General features: G+C 40.0%; 1 protein-coding gene across 3 annotated transcripts in view; it reads right to left on the bottom strand.

Moving 5' to 3' along the window:
* Positions 1-7,095: 7,095 nt before the first annotated feature.
* Positions 7,096-18,432, bottom strand: part of GCNT1 (glucosaminyl (N-acetyl) transferase 1) — an 11,972-nt gene continuing 635 nt past the window's right edge. Inside the window, exons 1-3 of one of the 3 annotated variants that reach the window (XM_068667033.1) lie at positions 18,232-18,432; positions 9,942-10,077; positions 7,096-9,512 (exon numbers count right to left, since the gene is read on the bottom strand). The exon at positions 18,232-18,432 is cut by the window's right edge and continues 420 nt beyond it. In XM_068667033.1, the coding sequence (XP_068523134.1) occupies positions 8,094-9,374 (1,281 nt within the window). In that variant the 5' untranslated portion in view covers positions 9,375-9,512; positions 9,942-10,077; positions 18,232-18,432 and the 3' untranslated portion in view covers positions 7,096-8,093. The remainder of the gene's footprint in view (positions 9,513-9,941; positions 10,078-18,231) is intronic. The other 2 variants (XM_068667032.1, XM_068667034.1) reach the window with 2 other exon arrangements.

The raw sequence follows: 18,432 nt of genomic DNA, 5'->3' as shown, positions 1-18,432 counted from the left end.
TTTGCTTCTTACGTAAGCTCCAGTTGAACCTAAGAAATATGTTCTGAGCATTATGTTAAAATAATGAAAACTATTTCTAAATTATGAAATTTAATCTACATTCATGGCTTAGATTGCTTTTTTATCAGGAATGTCAGGTCATTACTTTTACACTTAATTTATCAAAATTGTAAATGTGATATATGTAGTAGTTTGTGTTTTCAATTGTAATTAATAGAGGAAAAAAAGTATGTTTTTAAAAATTTTGCTGATTAGGAAGTGCCTAGAAAGATTTTAGCTGCTGAGAGAAACCTTTCATTTTCCTTGTGTATCTGAATACTATAATCCCTGTGTCATTTTAAAAGTTTTTTGCAGGCTCAGTGTAGACTGAAGGATAAATTTGGACAGATAATCAACTTCTGGATTCTCCTGACTGTATGTGGGTTAAAGGGTACCTTGCATCCTATCCTCAGTCCAAGTGGGAAGCTGGGGTTAAAAAAAGGCTGCCTTCAGGAATAAAGTGACTAAGTGGTGTTCCACAGACTAACTGAAGTTGGTTTTACTGTAACTTCACTTCTCCTTGTACCTTGGCCACCTGAAGTAAAGTTTAAGCAGGTCTGCTGTTTTTACTGTCAGATTTGCCTGTTCTTCCCAGCAGGTCATGTCAGAAGAACAAAAGCAGTCAGGAGACTAGACCGTGAACCAAGGAGGCAGGAATGGGACAAGTCTTGTTTGCTAAGAGAAAGACCACAAGACTGGAAGTGATGGAGGCAGGCCTTCTTTTTTTCTGTGCACTCAGATGCAGTGGTTAAGCAGGCAGGAGAGATATAAAAAGCAGAAAAGGCAAAATGCTTAATTAGTTCTTGAATCCTCCTGGGAGGACAAAACAAAGTTTCTTTCTGGTTCTTCCTGTTTTTGGTCATCTGAAGGGAAGTGCTTCTGAAGGTCCGTGGCCAGAGGGAGCAGGCATGGAAGGGAGGGCATTATCTCTGTTACTAATCACCATGTTTTCTTATCTTTATAGCAGAGCAGCAATTCAATTTAAATTTAGGAAGTGGGCAGCAGGCCTGCTGCTTGTGTTTTATTTCCTGGCAGATGTCCTTAAAGAAGACATACGTGACTTGTGCAGTCTGGATTTTATTTATTTATTTATTTATTTATTTATTCTGAACTCTAAATTTCATTGCTGTCTAGTTGCTTTGAAGAAGTTGTGAATCCTGCAGTCAACAGTTGCTAATTGTTATGGGGCCATGTGCACAAATGAGAGAGAAAGTGATTTTGGTCTGAGCACCCCAAAGTAGGTTCATCTGGAGCTTGCTATGATGCAAGGCTTACAAGTGTGTGATATCTGCCCTAGACTTGAAAATGCATAAGAGATGGCTGGGATTTAACTCCAAGTTAAGGAGGACAGCATTTCAGCTCCTGTTTGTGGAGGTGGTATTACAACATCAACCTGATAATCTAGTTTTAAGACCTAATTAATGTTTAGCTTCCTGGCATGGGTAGCATGCCTAATTATAATCAGCCTGTTATTAAACATGATTAAGAATGTTACCTACAGAGAGGTGGTGGGAAGTCTTCTAGTATTAGTCTTCCATACTAAACTAATTACACAACAACATTGGGAAATCTCTTTCCAGCACCACAAATGCAATTCACGTAAGCGGTGCCAAAATACACTAAGGACTCACTTATAACCACTGATGACATCAAGCTGAGTGGTGAGGTTGATATGAGAGAAGGAAGTGATGCCATCCAAAGAGATTTGGACAGGCTGGAGAAGTGGGCCCACATGAACCAAATGAGGTTCAACAAGACCAAATGCAGGGTTCTGCGCCTGGGTCGGGTCAATCGCGGACATGAGCATTGACTGGAAGAACTCACCGAGAGCAGCCCTGCAGAGAAGGACCTGGGGGTTCTGGTGGATGGAAAGCTCAACATGAGCCAGCAGTGTGTGCCTGCAGCCCAGACGGCCAACTGTGTCCTGGGCTGCATCAGCAGAGGGGTGGGCAGCAGGTGGAGGGAGGTGATTGTGCCCCTCTGCTCTGCCCTTGTGAGGCCCCACCTGGAGTGCTGCATCCCGGGCTGGGCCCCCACCACAAGAAGGATGTGGGGCTGTTAGAGTGGGCCCAGAGGAGGGCCACAAAGATGATCAAGGGGCTGGAGCACCTCTCCTATGGAGAGAGCACCTCTTCTAGGCTGAGAGAGCTGGGGACGTTCAGCCTGGAGAAGAGAAGGCTCCAGGGTAACCTTATTGCAGATTTTCAGTACTTAAAGGGGGCTTACGGAAAGGATGGAGAAGGACTCTTTATTTGGGTAGATAATGATAGGACATGAGGGAATGGTTTTAAACTAAAAGGGGAGATTTAGATTAGAGGTTAGAAAGAAATTTTTCACTCAGAGGGTGGTGAGACCCTGGCACAGGCTGCCCTGAGAAGCTATGGATGCCCCATCCCTGCAGGTGTTCAAGACCAGGTTAGACGAGGCCCTGAGCAACCTGTTCTAGTGGGTGGCACCCCTGCCCATGGCAGGGGGGTTGGAACTGGGTCATCCTTGAGGTCCCTTCCAATCCAGGCCATTCTATGGTTCATGATTCTATGACTGATGCTAAACCACAAACTTCACTTTCCCTTCCTATGATAGACCAGTTAGTAAGAGAGACTTGGAAGCCATATGGTAACTTCAGTTCCTGACCCTGATGTGTAGCAAAGAAAAGGTGATTGGAAAGAAAGAAGAAAAAAAACAAAAGAGAGAGAGAGAGAGATACAAGGTTTACAAGGTTTTGATTCAGAAAAACTAATTTCTGTATTGTTAGTGAAGACTTTAATAATTAAACTTTGCTAATCAATTTCCGAAATACTGCATGTTTAAATGAGACAAGGATAAGGTCGGGTACCTGAAAAACAAATAAACAAACAAAACAAAAAAGGTAAGTAAGATTAATACAATTACATGGCACAAAGTAAAATTTTACCACTTGTCTGGGACTAGAGCTCCCAGTGGAACAGTTTGAATATCCTGTAGTGGAGCACTTTAAATAGATTTTTAACAGATGGCATCTGCTCAGGGCCCTTCCTGACACTATATTTGAGTATTTTTTTGGTATCTTTTCCTTACACAACTTGGATTTGGGGGAAAAAATCTATTTTTTAGATACTTTGGCTTGGCTTTTAGGATTTTGTAATGTTCTTAACTTTTTGTTGTCTTGACTTTTAGTATTTGGTTGTATTCTTAATTTTTTATTGTCAAGTTCTGTTATAGTTATAGAAGACTAAACTAAACTAAAATGGCTGCTAGGAGATCCTAGAAGAAACCACCCATGTGTAGGACTCCATCAGCAAAGCTCAGCTTCAGAGCCACAGAATTTAAAAGAGGGCATTGAACAAAATATTTCCCTGGCCAAAGATGCTGTAACTTAAGGCAAGGCAAATAAGGAACACTATAATGTAAATTCTCAGGGACCATTTGAGGTTATTACACAATCCAGAAAAGGGGTAGGTGTGTGGGTGAGGGGGTGGAGGGTGGGGGGAGAGTGGGAACAAAAACGAACAAGGAAACAAACAAGAAACCTCTTATTTCTGTGCATAGTAAGAAACTGTTCAATCAAAAAATAATAATAATTGAAAAACTCGACACAAACAAGAAAAATAACTTGATAAATCATGTTAGTATAGATTCTTGGAAAGTGAGTAATGGTGTTTGGAAAAGGTTGAGTGAATGATTTGAGAGAAACAACATAACCTAAAGGGCATAGCATTTTTCTGTCTGCCATCTACAGCACCTGAAAGGCTCCTTGTCTGTCAAAAGCAGGTTACTATTACATTACTACATTGCAGTCTAAGGCAGTAAAAGGACGATTAAGGAAACATATATTGGAAAGAAGATAATTTGAAAATTATGAAAACTGGTCTACTGTGTTACTGAACCATTAAGCTGAGAAAGAATGGTATTGTCAACTCATGGAAAGCCATTTTACATAATACAATTTCCCCTGTTATAACTGATTGAAGAGGTGGTCACTGCAATATTAGAACTTCTGTGTATTTTACAAGAAATACACAAATAAAAATTTTAAAAGTAAATGAAGCTATAATTAAATACAATCAAATATTGCAACAGAACTTAAATTATGTTTGTTATTTTTATGGCTGCCATTCAGAGCTTGCAATAGCACTGAACCTGGAGGAAGGGATTATGTCCTTTCCAGCACAGTACTAGGATGGGGGGAGCAGACAGAGCCTCTTCATTCATTTTTATTTTCTAATGCATAGACATTATAGCCAGGGTGCCTATTGTTAGTTGTGCCACTTAAAAATGCAGCAAGTCAGGGCAATCTGTATGGCTAGCTTAATCGTAACCATAGTGTTCAGCCTGTTTTTGCTGTGCTAGCTAGGAAGCAGAGAGCCAAACATCCTTCCTGTCAAATAATCGAACGTAAAGCAGGAAGGAGGTTTTAGATGAAAGCATAAGTACTTAGGTTTCTGGGATAAAATCAAACGTTGAACTCAAAGGCTTTCAGACTAGTGACTGCTAGACACAGGATGCTTGGTTACCACAATTACTTGCTTGCATCTGTGAACCAAACAAATTATTATTGGGGCCATTCAAAGTGCTTATGTGTAAGTACGTGGGGGGAGAGGAAGAGAGGGTTTTTTCCTTTTTTTTTTTTTTTTTTAGAACTGAACAAGAGCTGTGCCTCCAATGCACTAAACTGTTTTGAAAAATTCTACTATGGAAAATTAAAAGACAAGTTACGGGAAGTTGAGAAGGACATGCATTTCTTCAACTACTTTTTCTCTGGATACTCTTTTATTCCCAGAACTGGTTAGCTGGACTAAGAAACTAAACCAGAAACTAAACCATCCTTGAAAGATGGAAAAAAAAGGGGCTGCGGGGGGAAGGAGAGGTAAGGTTATTTAGCAGACAATGGAAACCAACTTCCTTCATAGCTGCCCAAAGGCTGATATTATCACAGTTGCAAGGGCTACTGTGAGCTGGGTGGATGCAGCAGGGATTGGAGGATACAAGTACCACAATCACAGCCTTGATTTTAACTTTAGTGCCCTGTACAGCTCCAAAACCTAGCTTTAGTCCTTGTGCAGGTATCTGCATTGCCTTCTTCCCTCAAATGGAACCTGAAGCCAATTGAAGAAAACCTGCATTTTTCTTGCATTAAGCACTACTGTATTCAGGATCAATGGGTGGAAGGTCGATGTAGTCACAAAGCTTTTAATTTTTAGCTATTGCTATCACTAAAGATGATCAAGTCCAGAGTCTTTAGCACAGCATCGAGGTCAGCTGGTCGCCGCACCGTTTCGGTTAAGCATCTTCTTTCATGCTCAGTCAAGCCAGTACCACAATTTTACTCCTGTCTTCTAAACATCTTGTAGAAAACTGAGATCAGTTTTGAAGTACCAACTGCTAATGTCAATAAGGAATACAGCCTAGGTTTCATTTATATTTTGTTGGTGCCACAAAGTTGTTTGACTTTGGAATGGAGATTATTTTGGGTAAATTTCCTGGTAGTGATTTCAGTGAAATCCTAACATAAGCTAGATTGCTTTCTCTGCTCATTAAAAGTAGCTAGGGTGCCTTTAACTTATGCGTTGTTAAAATACTTTTAATTGATCTATTAATTTCCTCTTATACATTCAGTACTTAAGAGATGATTTTTCTTTTCATTAAATTCCCTTCCTACACCATTTAAAATCTACTAGACTGGGGCTTCTCTTCTACAACTGTTTTGGGGTGCTTTTTGGGTAGTTTATGTTCCCTGGAAGAAAAAGAAATTACTCTGTATTATATGGAGAATATGTGCTAAACACAGAGCTCTTCTTGTATTTTTCCTCCCATACAGAGGAGACCACACCATGATTGTACACAGGGTCTCTCTTGACTCTATCTTAACAGTAACACTTGGAGCACCAAAGCAACTAGCATCTTTACCATCTACAGTACCATTATCGTTAGCAGACAGGCATTCATAGTATTATACAAATGAATAAGTACAAAGCATGCTGCAACAGGTAGGCAAAGGGGCTGATGCTGCAGCTGTCTAGACGGTTTCAAGCAATTGAGTCTGTGCAGAGAACTTTATTATCACTTTTTCATCATTTTTGAACCAACAGCTGTGGTATTATAGAAGCTATTTACATAGTTTGTCTTTAGGTAAAAATTCTTAAAAGCAAACAGTTGCATTTTTGCTGTAACCTAACATCCTGGCATTTCCCATTATTACCTAAGTTAAGGAATCTCCTTGTTATAGCTTGTGCAAAGGTGGTAGAGCACGGTCGTCCGCTAGAGCATTCTTGTAGAAAAGCCAAAGGGTGGGGAAGACAATCTAGGGTATTCCCCTTCTCTGCTTCTGCTCCCAGGCCTTAATTACATGTTTATACACCAGGTGAGATTCTCTGAAGACTCCCTAAACAGCTTTCAGGTGGTTTTGAAGGTGGGGGGTTGGCAAGAGGCCCCATTTTAGATTAAATATCTTGCCTCCTTAAAAGCTTGCATGATCAACAGTAAGCAGTTCATAATGCTCACGTCTCATTGGGGCAGATCTTAGAAGAAACTTATGACAATCCACCTTTGTGAGAAACGTTTACTGCCTTCACAGCAACAGTCCAAGAAACACAAATAAAGGGGGGAAAAAACAAACAAACAAACAAACAAAACAGTCTATTTTGCTAGTGTCAATAATGAATATCAGAAATAAGATAGGATACATAACAAATCAGGATTACTATGAAAAGAATTAATATCATTCCTCATGCAGTCCTGATTCCTCATCACCATGCTTTTGTATTGTTTGCAGTACCTGTGCCACATTGCAGAAGCTAGATCAAGCAGATCTAGCTAGATCTGAAACAAAATTCATCCATACATGTATTTCCCCCTTTCCTTTCTACTAAAAGATGCAATAAGTAAGTAAGAAACAGCAGCACATGTTAAATTCAAACAAGCATGGATGCCTGAATGAATGGATAGGGGAAAGGCAAGACTTGTCTCTGCTGCAGCATCAGTTGTGTATGGCAATATACAGTAAAGTCATCTTAGGTCTTCATGGTTAGGATTTTCTGGCATTGCATTTTAGGACTTTAACTGTAGGAAGAGACAGTATCATTTAGAAAAATAACTTTATTTTTGTGTACTTAGTGTTAAAAGTATCTGGATTGAAAGTTGAGCCTGACAGAAACCAGAAATCCACAGTTCCATCAGTAATATTTAGACATTGCTGCAATTCTTCTTTTAAGTTTTTGAGAAACTTGAGTCATTTTGGATTCAAAAGTAAGACTTGTGACACAGTAAGTATTAAGTTACAAGTCTAACTCTCATCAGGCACAAAAATGAAGTTTCCCTGAGATGATATAACGAGGAACTAGTATATAAACTTCATATCACATTATCAGGGAAGGCTTAAGAGTACAAAAGCAAGATTTTGCTACAAAAATAGGAATACAAGTCCTTAATACTCCATGCTGAAGATGAAGTTTCCAGGAGGATTAAGAATTACATATTGCAGAACTGCAGCAATCACATTTAAGTTAAATGATGACACTTGGCTTTGGTATATCCCCTTTTGTTTACTTTTCAAATCAATTCCCATGTTAATTTCCTGAGATCTTCCAGCACTCAATACGAACTTTGTACAGTCCCACTGCTTCTTCCCCATTTTTTCTCTTCATTTTTCTTTTCCAGATAGCATTATATTCACGGGAAAAAATAAAAAAAAAATCAGAAATAACCATGAAAAAAATTCATTTTCCAGGCCTTCAAACAAGTTGTTTAGCCAAAGGAAGCCCATTAATCACACCATAACACGTATTTATATAATAAATATCTGAAATAGTCAGGCTTCCAAAAACTGCCATCTTTGATTTTGAACCCAAGTTCCAACACTCAAGGTGTAACACAAGGCGTCCTCATCTTCAGAGGTATATCTTCGCTCCAACTTGTCCATGGACCAGGCAAGGCCTTGTCACCACCATACCATCGTGGTGATAACCATCATAGCCATTCATCAGCACCACCACCACCAGTGTTGCATGTTAAAGTAGTATATAAGTTGTACTGTATATTATTTGTACTTATGTTTCATGACTGGAGAGTGCAGTATTTCAGTTCTTTTGCAGATACAAAGCTTTGTGTCGTAAATATTCTTCCAAACATTTCACTGCAAAAGGGTCAACATCAGTATCAAACTTATTAGCAAAGAAGTGGTGGTTTCGCAGCATCCATTTCAGATCTCCTACCCCGAACACACAGACAGACCGAACATGAACTCCGCTGCATGGTGGGTAAGGTGCACCTTTAGACACATCTCCTTCAAAGTACTGCCACTTGACAAACCTGGCCAGTGCATTCATATCGGAAACATCGTACTTGTCACTAGAAGAAACAGCACCGGGGACTTCAGGGATTCTCTGAATCGTTGCCCACAGGTATTCATCAGGGCTGTAAGTGTCTTTTGCCCACTCAATAAATTTGAGGATTTTGCTGCTTTCTAATATATGTTCTACAAATCTTCTGCTAACTACAAAATAGGCACTACCAGAAAAAATTGGAGTACTGAGAGGTGGCAGTTGTTTGTCTATACCTGTGTTCTTTACCTTACCATCAATAATCTCATAGTGTTTTTTCCACCTTACTTCTTTATAAACAGGCATTTTTTCTGTCTCCAAGCTGTTTTCACCTTTAAGGGCTTTCAGTTTCTCTACTATTTCCTGGTTGGTCTTTATAGGGAAGTCCATGCCACAGAGGTTTATTAGGTATTTCCAGTTTGAACTTCTTCTGTAGAGATCTTTCATGCAATTAATATCTGCCTGCACCCTGCTCCATGAAGCATATACAACACTCTCTAGCTGGCTGGAAATAAAGACATTATCAAAACACGAAACTATTCCCTTCACAGCAGTAAAAAAGGATTCTGGAGACTTTCTGTCTACATGAATGCAGTAAAAATTCTGAGGAGCATAGATAGATCTTAGAAGTCTATCAAGCATCTCGATTTTGTGATAAACCACTATTGAGTAAGCAATTGGAAATTCTGCTTCTTCATTGCTGAGAGGTTCCATAATGTATTTCCTCATCTTAGTGAAAGAGGCACAGTCTGCTGTCATGTTAATATAGTCATTGGCTGTCAGTTTGGGGCGTTTCTTAAATGATATTGATAATGTCTCAAGCTTCACCTTTTGAATTTCTTCTATATCACCCTCTATTATCCTGGTGCAGTTAATATTGCCAATAGGGTCTTCCTTAGTCAGCTCTAGATGTCTCCGATTTAAGAAGTTTGGTTTCTGGTTAACTTTCAAAACTGAAACAACTACTAAAATCAGAGTTAGACCCAAGAAAAGCCTGAAGCATGAGTTGTGGCAAAACCGTAGTTTCCTTTTCAGCATTTCAAATACCAGGTGGCTTTGTAGGGCTAAGAAAATTTGTCCTCCTCTCTGCTCATATCAGCCTCAACAACTTCAGAAGAAACAGTTTGTGTTTCTCAGAAACTTGGTGCATTTGTCAGCAAGATGGAAGGAAAACTCCTAAAATGAAATAAAATATAGCTGTCATTGCAGTTACTTAAGAGTTTCTTAAAAAAATTAATGGATAATAATGACTTTGCTATTTACTGACTGGGAAAAAAAAAAAAAGTGAATACTTCAGACAAAAATATTCTATTGAAAATTAGAAGTTAATGAATAAAATTAGTGTATTTTTTCAAGAAAAATATTGGGACAGGAAACATAGCTTTTGTGAGCTATTTCCAATCTTCTGTCAGCTGAACTACTACGACTACAAACTCAAGTTCAGTAAGACAGCAGAGCACGTTCAGCTGCATCTGACAAAGCCAAGGTAAGTCAGATACGTTTCTGACAAGCAAGTATTTGATGTTAACTCATCTTCAGAATGTGACAAGAATGTTTTATACACATGTTAGCAGTGACATAAGTTTAATTACAGTTTTAACGTACCACTCACTTCCTAGATACTATTCACAATTCATCTTCTTACTGGGGAAGCAGTCCCTGAAGACTTCCTAGATTTTTACATGAGATGCAGTCTCTTCAACATCCTGCAGATGATCTTAGAAACACTATCCAGAAAGGGCTGATGAAAAAGGAAAAAAGAAATTAGCATAGCATGGTTCCTCAGCTTGCAGAGTTCTGAAAACAGCTGTGACTGAATTGCTGAAGTACCTCTTCAAGGTAAAAAGGCAGTAGTTATGATCCATCTTTAAAGCTGATTAGTGTTAAATCTCTACAAAATGCAGAAATCTAAGAGCACAGCAGTGTTGTGTTACCATCATTTAGACACATTTTTTAAAAAAAAAAAACTATTCAGCAGTTGCTTTTTATGTGGAAACATGCTGCAAGGGTGAGTTGCAACCCAGATGCTACATTATTTTTGTTAGTTCTGCTTCTGTTTTTTTGTTGTTGTTGTTGTTGTTTTGTTTTTTCCATATTCTGTTTGCAGAGTGCTGAAATGCCTTTGTTCTGTTTCAGCACTCTGTGAAGGGTTTGTCCCAAAGTCATGTGCCTGCTATAGTTCTAGCTGTTGAGAGCACTGCAGTCTACAACCAGATTGAAGAACTAGATGTCCTTTTTGTACTACCTCATACATATAAAATAATGAAGAATATGATGTTCTTAAACAATTTACACTGCTGCTCAAGCAGTTATGCTTACATATTCATTATCTGAATAATTCAGCACAGATCTGAATTTCAAACCAAGCTCTAGTTGTGAAAAACAATATAATTTATAGTGAATCTCTTCCAACATTTTAATCTTTAAATTAAAAGGTTTGTGAAATATTTAAGTCTTTGAGAGAGCTACAGCTCCTTTCATTTTTATTACTTTCAAGAAAATTTTAGTGCTTTGAGTAACTTTTTGACTCCAAGCAATTGTTTCCCAAAATAATTAGTAAGAACATTTGTTTAAGGAAGATTGTGCTATATTCTCCTCTGGGTTTTGCTGTTTCAGCGTAAGATTTTATTTTCCCCTCTTTTCTTTAAGCTACCTCAGTATCATTTTAGCTTGTAGCTTGCATCCTATTCTTCATACATTGTGGCTCTTAACTTGCAAAACCCAATATATGTGTGTGTAAAAAACTGCGATGTGGCATTGCAGAGCTTTTTGACAGCAGTGGTGCCATTGGGACGCACTATGCTTTTTGTCCACCACTATGCCCGCAGCACTGCAAATGGACCAGGGGAACTCCTCAGTCACTACTTTTAGATTGTGCTGTAGCATCAAACACAAAGACATAACTTAGAGCAAGTTTTAACGTGCTTTACAACTTACCACACACTTCGTTACGTGACATCCTGCCAGTTCTGACTAATAAATCTGATCCAATAAATTGCCATGATATATGAAATAAAAGAAAGATAAAAGAAGAATAGCAGCTATGTGATAGTCTCCATAGCCTCTATCAAGTATATATTTCCATAGAACGTAGTTTGTGATATGGGTTAACTTTAAACTACGCTTTTCTGCTTACTAACCACATCTGAACAAGGATTTTTGCTAAAGTTAATATGTAATTCAAACATACTTACATTTGTGAATTTTTAGCTGTCAGAAACTGGAACCCTTTTCTTTAGGACAAGAGTTAGCATTTCTACTTTATCATATTCTCAGTTTATATAGAAGCATGAGCACTGAGGAACAACGTGCACTGTAAGAGAATTGCCACCCATTTCTTGTTCTCTGTGATTCAGGGAGACAGAGCCTTAACTGAAAGCTACCATTGAGACCTTCACTTGCTATGACCTCCAAAGACTAAGTTTGCTAAGAAGTCCTTCTTAGTCTGCTTTTAGTGGAAGACTTAGATAAATACAGGGTAAATAATCTGTTTCAGAAATGTCACCTATAGCTAGCTGGTTGTTTTGAGCTCAAAATAAGTAGAACTTTTATTTCCTTTATACCAAAAATAGAAATATGTAAACATTTACAGGTTACAAGGCACTTATCTTTATGTATTTTTTCCCCGCAGTCAATTCCTCTCACTGACATACCAATTCCACTGAGCAGTCTTAACCATAAGCTGCTTTGTTTATGTTTGGAATTCCTTTCTAGATGTACTAGAACTTGGCCATACCCCCATTCTTTGCAAACACTGACCTTCACAGAGTTAGGAAAGATTTTCTATTTTTTGCAGAAAATATAGCTCTTTCTGTTTTAGAAAGATTTATGAGCCTAACATGGCTCATAACAGCAAAGCTTTTGCCATCTTCTTCTCAAATTCTTGATAGCTTCAGTGTTAACGGACACAGCTTTGTACTTGGGAGAGCAGGAAGGAGGTCTGCACAGCCACCGACAAAAAAAAAAAGACTTCATGCACATGCCTTGGACTTCATGCCTTGGACCTGCTCTCAGCTGAGGCTTGGTCTCAGAAGTTATGTACTTGACTCATTTCCATCCTCCACTGCTTCCTCCTCATTACAGCTGTGTTTTTGATGCAGCAGTCATTCAAAGGGGAAATGCACAGCAGTTCCTGGTATTTGGAAGAGTTGGTAAAAAGGTTTTGTTACCTGCCTGCTTCCCTCTTTCCTGACAGAATTGTTCTTAAATGCTGTATAGAAACCATAAAGTAGACTAAACAGAAAGCACAAGGTCCCTTCAACCTGATTTCTCCTACAGACTACCACTGGACATTTAAATAGGCCTTTTGGGAAGGATTACTGTACCAAGTTAAAATCTCCTGTTCTAACATCTGTTCTGTGTCAGAGGTAAAATAACTTGGATCACCTGCATCTTAATTTATTCATCTATGAAGCAAGTATTCATTACCTTTATGTTCATATCATTATGTTTGGGAGACATTTTGATAAAAGTCAGATATAATTTTCATATTACTGTAAAGGTGCTGTAAAATAGCTGGGTTTTGTTAGCATCATGTTTACCTGGTTACTTTATAAACTTGTTTTACCCTACATGCTCAGTGGTAAACGTGAGCCACATTATTGACTTGAATGAGTCAGGAAGAGACAGTATGGGTATTTGTGCTAAAGGACTAAACTAGGAACGAAATTAGTCAAGGAAAGGCTGCAGCCACAGACAAGAGGGAGTAGCACCCTCTTAGCCCAGCTCTGCCTGTGACTTCAGATTAGTGTGGCTTCATCCATCCTTAAAAACAAATACAAAATTCCACAAGAAATATAAGCTTTCAATAATACTAATTAAAGAAAACATCTTTTACAAGATTATAGCACAGCTCCAAGGGAGACTGAATTTCATTTGGATGTTTTATGCAGACTGGCTGGACTATAACAGGTAACAGCAGTACTGTTACCATCACCACAGAACAGCTTGGGTTGGAAGGGCCCTTACAGACCACCCAGTTCCAACCCCCTGCCATGGGCAGGGATGCCACCCACTAGATCAGGTGTGCCAGGGCCCCATCCAGTAAGCTGCATTACACTCACACCAGTCAAGGGGACTCTTATGATGGTGCAGAGGAAGCATGGTGCTGCTACGCTGACCTGCCAGGAGCCATGGCAGAGGCCCATGAGCCTGAGCCCAGCTGTGCAGAGCCCACCCCTTCGGACGCAGTTCCATGGTGGGATTCGTCCAACACATGGCATGCTGCTGCTGTAAGGAGCAGTATCGCTCCCATCCCTCCCAGCCACACATCCCCAGCACCTCCTTTCAGTGTGGGAGCAGGCCTGGCCCCGGGGAAGTCCCCTGTCTGCTGGTAGGACGCTGAGGGCCTTGATAGCCCCAGCCTGCTCCCACCCCAGGAACATGTGAACAGGGAGGGATGGAGGAGAATGGTGCCTCCTCCTTCAGCAGCAGCACGCTTGATTAAAACCAACTCAAGCTTATCATGAAACTGAATCCTTAAAGCAGGGGTGAGGATCATCAAGGAGGAACAAAGGCAAAACAGTACAGTGGATCTGGACAAGGGAATTTGGAAAAGCCTTGCTTGATGGGAAGGCTTCAGAGACCTAGCAGATCACCACGCCCTAGTCCAGCAAACTCAGCCTCCACGTTTTAGGTTCTTGTTTGGACTGATACGGCTGAGAGTAGGAGGTGTGTCTTTTCCTTAACTAGGTTAAAAGCAAGAGCTGCCTCTAATCAGTTTCGCATCTGGGTAGTATCGCTCTCTGGGAGAATTCATTCTGCCCAAATTACAGTGCCTCAACTTCTTCCTTCCTCCTTCTTCCAACAGCAGTTATATGTGAAGAGTTAGCAACATGCAAAACATGGGTCAGTGGAACAAGCCCCCTCAAACAATTAGCATAAGCATTTGTGGCTTGTGGCTTTGCTAAACAATTCCTACTTCTCCTTTGTCACAGGGACCCCTTTCTCAACACTCATGTAAAATGCATAACCCTCATCTGTCCTGTCTAAAGTAGTTCAGAAAACAAAGTGAAACCATAGGCTAAGTATACATATTTTTTTCCAAGATATTACCGTAACTTTTTATGGTAAGTATCTTTTTCTATTATTATTATTTTAGAAAAAGCAGTTAGGACTTGCTGTTAATTGGTACACAGACCCATCTCTTGAAAAGATGATATAGGGCTGGTGGCCCAGGGACCAAAAAACACATAAGGTCAAATGCCTTTTGATTTTGGCACTCCAGTCCTTCCTCACACCAGTGGAGAAACTGTTGAAGCAAGATGTAAAACACCAATTCAGCAATGAAACAGGACGGCTGTGGCCTCCAAAATACACCATGGGCCAGTATCAGCACCAGAAGCTCAGAAGTGGTTAGGCAGAAAGTAAGAAAGTACTTTGGGGTACTTAGGCAGCCTGTACATCTTGCAGAAGTGTGACAGAAAGGCAGGAAGGAGCTAAAGCCCAGCAGCACCACGGAGGCTGGCAGGAGGACAAAAACAGCTAAGAAATGTATGCATGGTCTCCTTGGTCTTGCATGCCTGGCCAGAAGGTTTCAGTGTCACTGCTCCCTCGGGCTGTCGAGCTAAGGTGCCCATAGGTCCTTCCCTTCACTTTTTCTCCTCTAAAAGAGCACCAGAGGAACTAGATGAAAGTGTTTCTCTACACCTGTTGTAGCTTCTGTGACTTTTGGTATACAGCTGAAGGAGAGAGATCCCAGCAGCACAAACATTAACATGTGCCTTAAGTTTACATCCACAGACATGTTAGCTTTTAGTCAAAACTTTACATCACATATTTGAAACCTTTCTGGCAGTTGCAATAAAATCCTACGCACACTTATGAGAACTTGTTGGTTTTTTATTTTTATGGAAACCTATTGAAAAAATGCTGAGTGGAAAATGTAGTACAGAATATACCCATTTCTGAAGTACTGGCTGGGATGGGCCACAAGACAAGTAATCCTTTCGATGGGTGGGGAGTGAGAGTCAGAACTGACTTATTTTCACAGTTTTTTTGCCTTTGGGGCTGGGGAAGGAGATATAAGAAGGCTTCAGCTGGCCCTCAGAATAGCAAGTGAGCTGGCGTCGTCCCAGATTCTTGCTCTTCATTTTCCCCATTCACAAATTCCACCTGAGGTATCAAACTTTTCCTCCAACACTTCAGCAGAAGGACCTCCACTGATGGTGGATTTGCTGAAAAATCTTTGAGTTTTCCTAGGGCATATCCAATGTGCTTCAAAGCATACGTGTCCTGCAAGCAGTTTTCACAATTGACTTGCTTCCATTTAGGCTCAGCTATGCAGAACATTCATTCTGAGGAGAAAGTAATTTTTAAAGCCATAAACTGCTTGCATAAACACCAACATGCATAAGCACAAGGATGGAATGCGTGTGGATGTGGGGTTTTCTGAAAAGATGTACTACACACAGTAGGGTCACATGTACTCAACATTTCCATGATACTATCTTAGAAGTAGCTATGCCTGTAACCGAATGAAAGCAGTCATGTTTGTTCCACTTGTCTTCTGTCTTACGAAACCAAGCACAGCAGCACAAGCAGAGTATTTGGGCTACCATTAGACTGTACGGGGCTAAGACACAAATTCTGAAAGTCATGCCCAGAGCAGCAGGGCTGCATGTGGATGCTCACTGATAACACTCTGCAAGAGTGCAGGGCTTTACCTTCGGAGATGGTTATAAAACAGGCAAAGGAAAACAAAGGCAGTTATTTTCTTTAGAAAGAAATAACACATTTCTAGTGACTTGTTAGCTTAGAAGGCAGCTTTAAACAAAACACCACTGCTACACCTACCACTACATGGACACTGAATGATAGGAGTGACTAGAACTAGGTAGGCAATGAAAGAGTATAATTTTTGGTAGCCCTTCTATTGATTTGTCAGCTACATCTTCCTCACAACAGAGTTTAAAGTCTGATTCCCACTTGCATTAGAATCTTTTCTTAAAGGTCCCACAGGAAGAGCTAAATTAGTAAGAAATTTCAGCTGAACAAAGGGAAGTCATTGCTACAAAGCCATTTAGTGACCATCGCCTATATCAAGGAGTCTGAGACTCAGTACTGAAGGAAAGTTTTACCTCAAGCTAGCTGACACAGAAAGTACACTCACAAATCCCAAAGTAAACAAACAAATAAAACATGCCAAAAAAAACATACATTTAAAGTATGATTGACTGGTTTAACAGTAGAACAGTTGAGTTGCCTTGCGTTCCTCAGGTTTATCTGTGTGCATTGGCTACTTTTACGTAAAATGCATATGCTTTTTTTTTTTTCTTTTTTTCACAGTACTCTAATGCAGGAGCTGTAATTTCCTCTGGAACAGAGCAGGCTCTGCACTCCTGCTGCCCACCTACACTGTTTGCTAATCACTCCCTTGTGATAATGTCGTGTTTTAGAAGGGGACAAACTGGCAGGCCCCTTAGCAGGGAAGGTAATGTCACCTGTAAAACCAAACCTGAATCTAATGGGGGAGGGAAGAGGCTGTCAAACTCTTGAGTACTTTGATCCCTCTTCAAGCAAAACATTTCGATTACTGGTCTGAGGAGACTTTCTTCGCCCTTTTTTGAAGGCAGTGTAGGTATGCCCACAGTTATATTTCTTTAGTGAGCTAAAGGACAAATAGTACCAGCAGCAACAACCTCCTCAGAAAATATGAGATCTCTTACAGCACTAACATGGATCAGCATCATGCTCCAGTGCACAGGTTTAGCTCTATTGTGCAAGTCAATAAAACAGTTTTTTCTATTTTTAATCTACAGCTTAAGAGGTACTATATGTTTTGTTGTTTTTTTCTCCCACTGTTCACTTCAAATGAGCACGAAACAAGTTTCATCTGATCTGCAAGACAATGCCACATGAAAATATAGTTCAAAAATGTGACTTTTTATTGCCTAAGATACACTACCTAGAAAATAGTTTCCATTGCAAAATGCACAAAAAGACAAAATACATGCTATAATTTAGAGTGCTCTGTCAGGATCTTATGAACCAAAGTAAGTGGAGAACTTTGGGATTATGTCAGAATTCAAACAAAGACCAGGAGGAGACTATTAAAAAATAAATAAATAAATAAATAAATAAAATCTTTCCATAAGACTAGCAATAGGTTTTCCATTGTAGCAATGAATATGGAAAGCAGGGTTTTTCTCAGCACATCACTGTGCTCTCAACACAGCAGACTGTAAATCTTCAGCATGTATGTTCCCCAGTGCATTTCACAGAAGTGTAGAAAAAGAGAACAGACTTGGCAAAGATGTTCATGTTTTTTAAGCAACTTTTGGCTTTTACAGCTCCAGGAAATAGGTATTACCCCAGACATTTCAGATTCGTAGGGAAAAGACTAATGTTGCTGCTTTATATTTACTGTGGGGAGAGCAGTGAATCACAGAGGTGAGAAAAAATGTATTTTCTCTTGTACACACCTACTTTCAAAAGCCTTGTTTCACTGTAACTGAGCTCCCGCCTGACATAAAAATATCATGTTATTTTTTCTCAATAAATTTCAAGTTGAAGTGGATAGACTGAAACGATAGTCTTGTCCCCTCTTCTCACACTGCCATTTCTGCCTCCCAAGGCCTGTCATTCTTGCCAGCTCTGAGGTCACCTAACTCATATTCCATTAAAAAAGAAATTTAAAATTGCAGGCTCCAAAACGGCAATTCCCTGCTGCTACCACTCCCCCTCTTTCCCACAAAGAAGTCTACTTTTCTGAGCAATACTGAAAGGGGGCAAAGTGCCAGAGCTTCCTGTCAGGCTTCTGAGTCCTCCCTCCCACCCAACCTGGGTCGCGGAAAACTATTTACAACTTTCTAAACAGCTTTGCTGTTCTGAAAAAGGAGGTTTCTTTGGGGTTTTCCCAGTTCTAGCGAATTTAATACAAGAAGAAAAGCCACACCTCAGGTCTGTGATTCCTCAGGAGGATGGGGTGTCTGTCCCGTGCACGCTGCTCTCACTAACAGGTTTCAGACCCATTCAACACCCTGCGCCCAGCAGCCTACTCCGGATGCCCAGCATCCCATGGAGGGGCCAGCCCTGCACACACTGCCACGGGATGGGGTGCCAGGGGAGTTGGAAAAAAATAGAGGGGAGAAGGAAA

This window comes from Anas acuta, chromosome Z (genome assembly GCF_963932015.1).
Source record: "Anas acuta chromosome Z, bAnaAcu1.1, whole genome shotgun sequence".
Classification (NCBI taxonomy): domain Eukaryota; kingdom Metazoa; phylum Chordata; class Aves; order Anseriformes; family Anatidae; genus Anas; species Anas acuta.
Note: the sequence above shows the minus strand (reverse complement) of the source record. Positions and strands in the feature narration are given on the sequence as shown.